A 10,000-nucleotide genomic window follows, 5' to 3' on the forward strand; every position below is an offset into this window, starting at 1 on the left:
TTAATCAGAAGCCTAAACCAAACAAATACCAAATCCTTAAAAAATAGAGATAAAGTGAGTAATAAAGAAATTATTAGCACATTACAACCACAGGTCCTGCCAGCCCTTCGATCATTCTGCATCTACTCCGCCCTGGGTGTGGTTGCGCTGTACATGCTCCAGGCCACCTTCTTCGTCGCGTGGTTCACCCTCGACCAGAGCCGGCTCGAAGGTGGGTATTATTAACTATTAATTTTTGCTTTTTGTTTTAGTCTTCGTCTCTGAAAGGCTTGTTGAAAAGCACATTCCCATTATCGTCTGTATGACCCCACATTTCACGTTAAAAATGTCAATTTCATTTCTGTAATTACTAATTTCATATATGGGTATTACGAAGCTCGACTCTTCTTTAAAATCACTAATTATATCATTAATATCAGATATCGCATATTAAGAACAACGATATCCCTTTAAGATTACAAATTTTCTGGAATTCAAAAAATATCCAAGAAATAAACAAATCTCTTAAACCCACGCCTCTAATCCTCAAATTCCATGCAGCAGAAACCACAAATCTCACCTCAAAACCCCGTATCACACCACAAATCCACGCATTTCCCTTGAAGGAAAGCTAAACCATACCTCTTCACTCTAACACTCACCCCAAAAAGCGAATTTCACCTCCAGGTCACAAATTTCACACACGAAATGAACTTAAACCCTTCAAAGCCACATAACTGAATTCTAAAACCATATTTACTCCACTTCAAAAAGACCACCGCAACGGACTCTTCTGGTGCTACAAACACAAGAATTGGACACCGAACAAATGCTCCCAGTACGACCTGTGCCAGATGTTCTTCGATAAGATCTACTCCAAGTACCTGCTGATGAAACCTGTTAAGGTAGGAGTATGGGAGATATGGCGTAGATATAATGGCAGAGAAAAAAAACAAAAACATTGTAGACAGTGCCTGGTTTTAGACTTGGCGAAATCCTAAGCTATAAGAAGCTTGGAGGTTCTTGCAAAGTGCGAATATAAAGGTCTTGTATAACTTGAAAACAATGATGCCGTTCGCTCATATAGATGCAATACACCATAAATTCTTGAAGGTCATCGAAACTATGCGGTCTCTAAATGCGAGGCCCCAAGCTATAGCTTATCGAGCTTATACATAAATCCGGCTATGACTGTAGCAAAAGAAATTTAATTGAACCAAGAGAAGGAAACTGTAAATAAACTTCCCTGGACCCCATATGATCACTGGATTGGTCTGTGTATTTGAAATAACCTGTTTTCTGATGTTATTTTTCACATGAGCAGATTACTTCACATATCGTATATGTAGCCTTGTTTTAGCTCCTTTATACAATAGTATTTTTAGTAATACTGTTAACAATACAACTTAAAAAATAGACCTATAAGTCTGCCTTTACTTTGATGAATAGCATAACTAATAAAAATATAAAAATATGAATTCCTTACAGAAATGTTCAATGAATAACAAGATAAAATTCCCTAAACCTTTTCCTCCTTTTAAGAATATTGTCCCCATTAACAATTTAATTTTAATTTTTAACACGTACGTTATGGTTATCAAGATTCTCATGATATTATCTTCATTGTTTTCATCTTCATCATCATTATCATATTATTATCAATGTGGTTGTAGTTCATCTCATTTCTAAATAATATTACAAATTTTCTTTGTTTTCATCTTTATCAGCATTATCATATTATTATCAATGTGGTTGTAGTTCATCCCATTTCTATATCATATTACAAAGAAAAAACAAAAACCTAACCCTAATCTCTCAACGTCTGATGTACAACAGGCTCTCGTACTGGTCGTCACGGCTGTCGTACTGGGCACGAGTATCTGGGGCGTCACGAACCTGAGGCAGGAATTCAACCCTGTTTGGTTCATCCCACAGTCTTCATACCTTTTCCAGTTTCTGTCTCGGGCCCAGACTTACTACCCAGAAGCAGGTGAGGGTGTAAGGTAAACGCGACTGAAAAAAAATATATTCATCTATTTTTACATATATATAAATCTAGAAAATATATATTTATTAACTCCATTGGTAGTGTTATCATTTCGTGTTACGTTATAATTATCCATTATATATCTATATCTATCAGTCTAATTTTCCTTTCCGATATGAAAGAGGGGATTCACAACACTACCTATATATGTGTGTAAATTTTATATTTTTGTTGTGATTTTCTCCAATGCATATCTCTCTCTCTCTCTCTCTCTCTCTATATATATATATATATATATATATGTATATATATGTATATATATATGTATATATATGTATATATATATATATATATATATTCATCAACATCCATCTATCTGTATTTCCGCGACCCATCCATATTTCATAAATTGTGTAATTTTCCGAATATATACGCAATATATCAATACCAAAAGCTACCTATCAAAATGTATTAACAGCGCGGATAAGAGAGTTAAACTGACATAAAACGCAAAGGTCTCAGAAAATTCCTTTCTCAGGCGAACGAGGCACTGTGTATTTGGGCGCCTTGAATTACTCCCAAGAACTGCCGAACATTGGCTACCTGACGCAGTCCATGAGAGAGAATGAGTACATTTCCTTCGTAGATTCTTGGTATGACCTCATGATTGACTATACCAACAAGAGCATTGGTGAAGGTAGATGGTATTCTTTTTCTTTTCGTTTCTGGGGGAAAAAATAGGTTCTGTACCATCGTTCCTGAGGGAGCGATTTTATGTGTGGACGGTGATGACTGAAGTGGATAATTAGACAATTTGATGTTTTACTGGTGTCTAGCAAATGGGTTTAAAACAACTGTGCTGTATGGTTTTTTTTTTGTTTTTTTTTATACTAAAGATCGGGAAACTGCATGAGAGCAATTCTTTCTCCGTACCTGATTATGATATGAAATATGTTATTATTATTTTTCGTATCAACACCATCACTATCATCATCATCCTACTTATCGTCACCCCCATCACCCTTCCTTGCAGACATCACAGGACAGCCACTGAACGAGAGTTTCTTCAACAAGGCCATGTCGGACTTCCTGTACTCCCCATCAGGCTCTCGCTTCCAAAACTACTTTCATTTCGACGGCAATTTAACTGCTATGCAACCTGCACCCCCGATTCTCGTAATTTATTCCCCGCTTGTTGTTATTTCCTTTATTTTCTATTTTGATGTCTTGCTATTCCATTGTACACTTCTTTTTTCCAGTTCTTACAAGTTTTGCCCACTATTTTTTTTTTTTTTTTTTTTTTTTTTACGAGGAGTAAGGATTAAAACAAACTGGTATATAAGAATTCTGTTTTCATCTAAGAAGACTGTAGTGTACTGTGTAGAGGATGTAGGCAAGTAGATGTCGTTTCATGCATAAACCTCATTAACGATTAACAGTACGTAACGTAATGTATACATAATTGCATACTGTATAGTTATGGTGTGAATATAGATGTGTCTGCATTTTTTCTAATAGCCATTATTTTCTTCTCCCCCTCTTTACTAATTTTTCTTGATCACCTATTTCTTCATGTTCCATATTTAAACAAAATTCTCCATTGTCTTCGCTTTCTCCCCCCACCTCTTCCTCATTGTTCAACCTCTGCTACTCATCCTCACTCTTCTACTTCTCTCGCGTTTCTTCTCCTCCTATATCTTTCTTCTTCTGTTAATCCTTGTTTACCTTCGTTTTCCTAGGCTAGCAAATTCGACTATAGCCACAGATCTCTGGATGGACCAGCTGAGCAAATTCCAGCGATGGACCAGACGAAGGAATTAGTCAAGAACGCAAATTTCTCAGGTGAGGATCGAACTGGGAAGGATATTGCCTTTAGGGTGGAAGGTATTAATACTCTTTAAAAGATCTTGGGCTTTTAATATATTTAAATTCGATCAAACGTAACGAAATATTTTCAGAACCGGTTTCAGCCTGCTATTTTTATATCATATATAACATTCCAAATATTGACAGTGGCGAGCGAGGCACCAATAAAAAAAAAACGAAAAAACATAACCACTTATGGCCTGACAAGATGGAGCTTGAGTTAGTCTCTAGTTTGATTATAAATCACTATTAAGATTTATTAGTCAAATCAACAGCTGAAATTTATTTAAAACAAAATTAGTGGTACCTTGTAGTTACGCTGAATCTTGAATTTTCAAAGCATTTGGGCTTGCAGATCTACAAACACAGAGAGTGAGATGGCACACAGTCAGTGGGGGTGGCTACTTTTTTATTATTCAGGCCACCGTCAATTAACGTATAATTTTGTGACTGAAGCACCCATTTAGCTTCTTGTCTCTTATTGCTGTGTTTGCTCCTACCGATCTTTGTAAATCTGACATGGAAAATGTTCTGTGCCAAACTAGCTCCTCAGTATGGTGCTCGGCTGTGATCTCGCTGGCTATGAGACATCTGCTGGTGCTTTTGGCTAAGGAGCTGCAAGTAGAAATAAGAACCGCCTCTTTCTCCAGGATTTTGCAAAGTTCCAGAGACTGATCACGACTGGCTCTTAGTACTAATAACTTACATAACTGGACTTGGGTCGGTGATGTAGGAAAGGCAGGCAAGGAGGTTGACGTCATCATTGCTACCACTTGCTAAGCCTGGGTGAGAAGCAGTGGTGGATTTTCTAGCATTATGACGCACATTTAAACGTGAAATACTCGATAGTGCACAGAAATTCACAGGGAATTGCCAAAGAACACAACAGGACTTAATATTTCTGGAGCCTTCGGATTCCTCAGATGTGTCGTATTGCTCAGCTTCTATTGTTCCCTTGCATATAGTTCTCGAATGAGGATGCACAAGGAACAGCAAACTAATATTCGTGTTAAGGAAGGCGAAGGCTATTTCCTTCGTCCTCCTTACCAAGCCCTAACGAAATTGAATTGAATTCATGTGTGTGTGTGTGTGTGTGTGTGTGTGTGTGTGTGTGTGTGTGTGTGTGTGTGTGTGTGTGTGTGTGTGTGTGTGTGTGTGTGTGTGTGTGAGATAAACATGAACATCATTATCCTTACTCTCACCAGATTTCGCAGCCCCGATCGCCATGATGTACAGTAGTTGGGAAACGGATAAAATCATCGCATTTGAACTTGTTCGAAACCTTTGTCTGGCGCTGGTGGCAGTGTTCGTCATGACGCTCATCCTCATAGCCAACATAGTGTCTTCAATCTATGTACTCTTGTGTGTTTTACTTACCCTTGTGAGTAAAGCTGTTTATAATTATGTATTTTTCCCATTACTTTGTTATTATAAATGGGTCTTGTTTTTTTGTTTTTTTTTAATGGTAAATATTTAAGCAGGTATGATCATTTCAGTTACGGATGAGGCAATGATAATAATGATAGTGATATTCCTAATGATAATAACGGAAATTAAAATTCACTCAAATTTACAGGTCGATGTCATGGCCCTGATGACCTGGTGGGACCTGACTATCGACACTGTGTCTTGCATCAACTTGGTCCTTTGTATTGGCCTCTGTGTTGACTACTCGGTACACATAGCACTACACTTTATGCAGGTATTATAGGACGAAATGTGTTTTGCGTGTTTTATTGTGTGAGATTAGGCTTTTGATTTTATATTTCGTTGTCCTTTTCTTAGTTTAGTTGTTGTATTTATATATATATTTCCGCACATAGTATATTTTTGTGATCGCCTTTCTTTCTACTTATCTCCACTCTTTCTCTCTCTCTCTCTCTCTCTCTCTCTCTCTCTCTCTCTCTCTCTCTCTCTCTCTCTCTCTCTCTCTCTCTCTCTCTCTCTCTCTCTCTCTCTCCCTCTTCCTCTTCCTCTTCCTCTTCCTCTTCCTCTTCCTCTTCCTCTTCTTCCTCTTCCTCTTCCTCTTCCTCTTCCTCTCTCTCTCCTCTCTCTCTCTCTCTCTCTCTCTCTCTCTCTCTCTCTCTCTCTCTCTCTCTCTCTCTCTCTCTCTCTCCTCTCTCTCCAAAATGCCCTGTTTTGTCTTATTTAGGTGAAAGGAACGAGAGACGAACGAGTTCAACGGACGGTGAAAGAGATGGGTCCAGCGGTCATAAACGGGGCCTTCTCTACGTTCCTGGCGTTCATCCTTCTCGCCAATTCGGATTCTCACGTGTTTGAGTCGTTTTTCAAGGTTTGTACTTCTATGTGTTAGTGTTAGTAACCGCAGATGCATATACAGGCACACATGCACTATTCAAGAATTTCCCCTCCCTCCTCCCTCTCTCTCCCTCCCTCCTCCCTGCTCCCTCCTCCTTCTCCTCCCTCTCTCTCTCTCCCTCCCTCCTCCTCCTCCTCCTCCTCCTCCTCCTCCTCCTCCTCCTCCTCCTCCTCCTCCTCTCATCCTCCTCCTCTCATCCTCCTCCTCCTCCCTCCTCCTCCTCCTCCTCTCTCCTCTCCCTCCCTCATCCTCCTCTCTCTCTCTCTCTCTCTCTCTCTCTCTCTCTCTCTCTCTCTCTCTCTCTCTCTCTCTCTCTCTCTCTCTCTCTCTCTCCTCTCTCCCTCTCCCTCTCCCTCTCCCCTCTCCCTCTCCCTCTCCCTCCTCCCTCCCTCCCTCCCTCCCTCCCTCCCTCCCTCCCTCCCTCCCTCCCTCCCTCCCTCCCTCCCTCCCTCCCTCCTTCCTCCCTTCCTCCCTTCCTCCCTTCCTCCCTCCTCCTCCTCCCCCTCTCCCTCCCTCTCCACCCCCACTTCCGCCACAACACCTACCCCCACACCCCTCCCAAACCCCAAAGAAATTCCCCCCCAACCCAGCGTCCAAATTTTCCAGATCTTCTTCGGGGTGTTCATCTACGGGGTGTTCCACGGACTGGTCTTCCTCCCCGTTCTCCTCAGCCTCATCGGGCCGGCGCCCTATGCCCACGACCTCCACGCCCTTCCCGAAAACAATGAGGTCGAGAAATGTTCCAAAGACGTTCTGGTGATCGATGGCAGGACTTATTCGCAGGTGCACGTTAGGTCCAATTCGTCGTACGAGTGATTTTCTATTTATTTGTCTCAAGTCTATTTTTGCATGCGCTTATCTTTTTTTTTTTTTTTTTTTTTTTTTTTTTAACCATTCTCTCTCAGTGACATGTGATTATTTTCTGTACTGTTCTGTAGATTTATTTAAGACGGTTTGATTTCCGGCTAATAGATTCAATGTGCAAGATTTATCAAATGCATTCTCCTAGTAATAACCGTAATATTAATTGTTATTAATATTATCATTATCATCACCATCATTGTTACTGTTAGCATTACTACTACTTGGTAAATCTTGCTTAGCAAAATTTGCTTTTATTTCTTTATTAAGTTCTTCATGGGTATAGTTATATTATCCCATGTGAACTTGATCTTTCTATTATTACTTTTTGTATTTTTTTGTTTGTCAGTCAAATGGTTACTGCCTTATGCTGTAAACTATTTTCACTGTATATTTGATGTGGATGTACAGATATAATAATTTTAAATTTGATTTGTGTAACATACATAGAGAAAAAACAGTAGAAAAATAGTATGTACTCAAACTCTATATTTTAAAATTTGAAAAACATACGAACAACTTTATTGCTCACAGGTTGTGAAAGCATTATTGCACTACTCATTGAAAATACCTTATTTAACACACTTCAGTGTTGTTACCACAAAATACTCATCAAATGTAGTTGCTTTTTCACAATCAACAACAAACTGTCGGGTAAAATGAACTATACATTTAAATGGTATTTTGATACTTGTGTCTTGTGTATTTGCTGTGATGCCATATGTGTATTATATGGAGAACAAAGCCCCCCAAATACACTTCCTCCTTACATGCATTTCCTCTTGTTAGACAGAGCTGTCTTACAAGAAATACATGTAAAATTAAATTGATTTTTCTTCAAGATGCTAGTTCTAGTTTAATGTTTAAAATAGGTGACTTCATGATTACTCTATTTCTGTATTCATTATTTAACCTTATGATTATTCTGTTTCTGTACATATTTCTGTATCTTTATGGATATAGCTGAAATAATAAATATGACAGATTTCCCTTTACCTGTATTAATTTTCATACAATTATTTGCATGGTTTTCTCTAAAATCCTACAATGATTTACTTGGCCATTTTTTTCTACTTTGTGCATGATACACTAAGATTTCTCCCCAAATGCAATTTAATCACTGTTGTCTTTTTTTCTAGAAATTTATAATTAATGCAGAAAAAAATCTATTCCACAGAAAACTGGAAGTTCTTGAATGCAATGAAAGGTAAACCTAACTTTAATGAGACTTCATTACTATAATTCTTGCTGTTTTTATTCCAAATGATGCAGTTTCTCAAGTGCTGAAACACACGTCTTTAAAACACAACAAAGTAAATTTGAAATGTTTATACATTATTTTAAGATATTATTTTTTGATAGAAGGAAAACTACTATTTTAGGGAACGTTTATAAAATTTGCAAGGGAAGTCTTCAACATATACGATTAAAGCTCTAGAATACATTGCAAATAGAAATTCAGGGAACTTATTTCTAAAAATCAAACTGTATGTTAATCCCTTGTTCTCTGGTCTCCTATCTATTTCGCAGTATTCCTGAAGTGTCGCCTGTGAAGAACCCCATGGACAAGTAATTGTTTTGCAAAGATAATTGTCTATTCATGTAAGATGTGGCAGCATGCATTGAGAACTTGAAGAAAGAAATAGTTATAGGCCTTTAGTGCAACTCTTAAAATGGTACTGCTTGCCATTAAAATCATTAAATTTTGTCTTTGGTGTATACTATTATTTCTCATTTTAAGGACCATGATCATTAACATAATCACAAAATAAATAAAAAATTAGTTCTTTGTAAATCAAAACTTGACTAGGATGTAAGTAGATTATTTTAATTTCTTCATATTTATGTCATATATATTAGTAATAAAAATCTAAATACGAAAAGCATTGTGTCAATTTCTTAGTAATAAATATAGCAGAAGTCAAATGGTTTTAGACCATTGTATACAATCTTTACAGTAACTTGCAACATATATTATATAGATGCATAATAAAATCTATTTAGGCAGTTATTTAATTGTCTACCGTACAAATAACATAAAAAATCCACAGTTCACTAACCTATTGCTATGCCCACTGTGAATTTAGCTTATTTATTGTCTTTACACATATATGGTTCCACAAGTACTAGTCACCAATGACCCAATTACAAGTACGACCTATATCACCTATTTACCCTTTTCTTTGATTTTTGTAAATATATTCTGGAATCTTAAATTACTATTAGTAATATCAATAACACAATGATAATTACAATATGTATAATAAGGATAACAGCATTGATACGAACAACATTAGCAAAAAGAAGAAAAAAAAAAATAATTCAAAGGTGAAATCAGGTGAAATCAAAAAAGGACTACTAATTGACTCTTTTGTGGCTAAGTGCTTGTGGAGCCATTTATGTATAGAGACCTTTCACTACAGGGAACACATTTTTCTGGTGACATGGGGTTAATACCTAATTTACTACTTTTAAAATATGTGGATATTGGTTCAATTCTCCTTAAAAGAGAACATGGAAATTAATAAATTATTTCAACTGACATTTCTTTACATTCCTCATTTATTTTTATGTTGCAGAGGTCCTTTTCATCCCTTTCTCTTCACAGATACACCCTTATAGTATTTTTTAACAATCTATTACTATTTATTCTTACTATTCCTCATACTCAGACATATTAAAAAAAGAGAAAAAAAAGGTCAGATTTGTTCTGTTAGTGATATTAATTATCAAGAATTATTTCATATCTATCACTAACAAATGACATGTCAAAAATATATGTGAAATATAAGTTTGTTTAATGTATATTTAGATGCAAAACCAAAACAGATCTTTAAACTAAGGTGTCTTCAGTCACAGCCATTATACATAGCTCCATTGATTTTAGTTTAATCTCTACCTGTATTAATCTTGTATCTACAGGGAAAATGGTTCATTATAGAACAATGGATGCACAGAAATAATACAACTGCCTGTTAATATTTTTC

General features: G+C 36.9%; 2 protein-coding genes across 4 annotated transcripts in view; one reads left to right on the forward strand and one right to left on the reverse strand.

Moving 5' to 3' along the window:
* The window catches only part of LOC125044120 (protein patched homolog 2-like), a 22,588-nt gene extending 13,692 nt beyond the window's left edge, over nucleotides 1-8,896 (forward strand). Inside the window, exons 11-22 of one of the 3 annotated variants that reach the window (XM_047640580.1) lie at nucleotides 94-211; nucleotides 754-884; nucleotides 1,816-1,969; nucleotides 2,505-2,663; nucleotides 3,000-3,142; nucleotides 3,706-3,808; nucleotides 5,038-5,213; nucleotides 5,409-5,534; nucleotides 5,985-6,125; nucleotides 6,759-6,935; nucleotides 8,191-8,220; nucleotides 8,544-8,896. In XM_047640580.1, the coding sequence (XP_047496536.1) occupies nucleotides 94-211; nucleotides 754-884; nucleotides 1,816-1,969; nucleotides 2,505-2,663; nucleotides 3,000-3,142; nucleotides 3,706-3,808; nucleotides 5,038-5,213; nucleotides 5,409-5,534; nucleotides 5,985-6,125; nucleotides 6,759-6,935; nucleotides 8,191-8,208 (1,446 nt within the window). In that variant the 3' untranslated portion in view covers nucleotides 8,209-8,220; nucleotides 8,544-8,896. Of the gene's footprint in view, nucleotides 1-93; nucleotides 212-753; nucleotides 885-1,815; nucleotides 1,970-2,504; nucleotides 2,664-2,999; nucleotides 3,143-3,705; nucleotides 3,809-5,037; nucleotides 5,214-5,408; nucleotides 5,535-5,984; nucleotides 6,126-6,758; nucleotides 8,005-8,190; nucleotides 8,221-8,543 lie in introns of those variants that run through there. The other 2 variants (XM_047640588.1, XM_047640574.1) reach the window with 2 other exon arrangements.
* Nucleotides 8,897-9,988: 1,092 nt separating this feature from the next.
* The window catches only part of LOC125044144 (mitochondrial pyruvate carrier 2-like), a 9,337-nt gene continuing 9,325 nt past the window's right edge, over nucleotides 9,989-10,000 (reverse strand). The window contains exon 5 of the mRNA XM_047640599.1: nucleotides 9,989-10,000. This exon is cut by the window's right edge and continues 299 nt beyond it. The gene's annotated coding sequence lies outside the window, so the exon portion shown is untranslated.

Source organism: Penaeus chinensis, chromosome 3 (genome assembly GCF_019202785.1).
Source record: "Penaeus chinensis breed Huanghai No. 1 chromosome 3, ASM1920278v2, whole genome shotgun sequence".
NCBI lineage: Eukaryota > Metazoa > Arthropoda > Malacostraca > Decapoda > Penaeidae > Penaeus > Penaeus chinensis.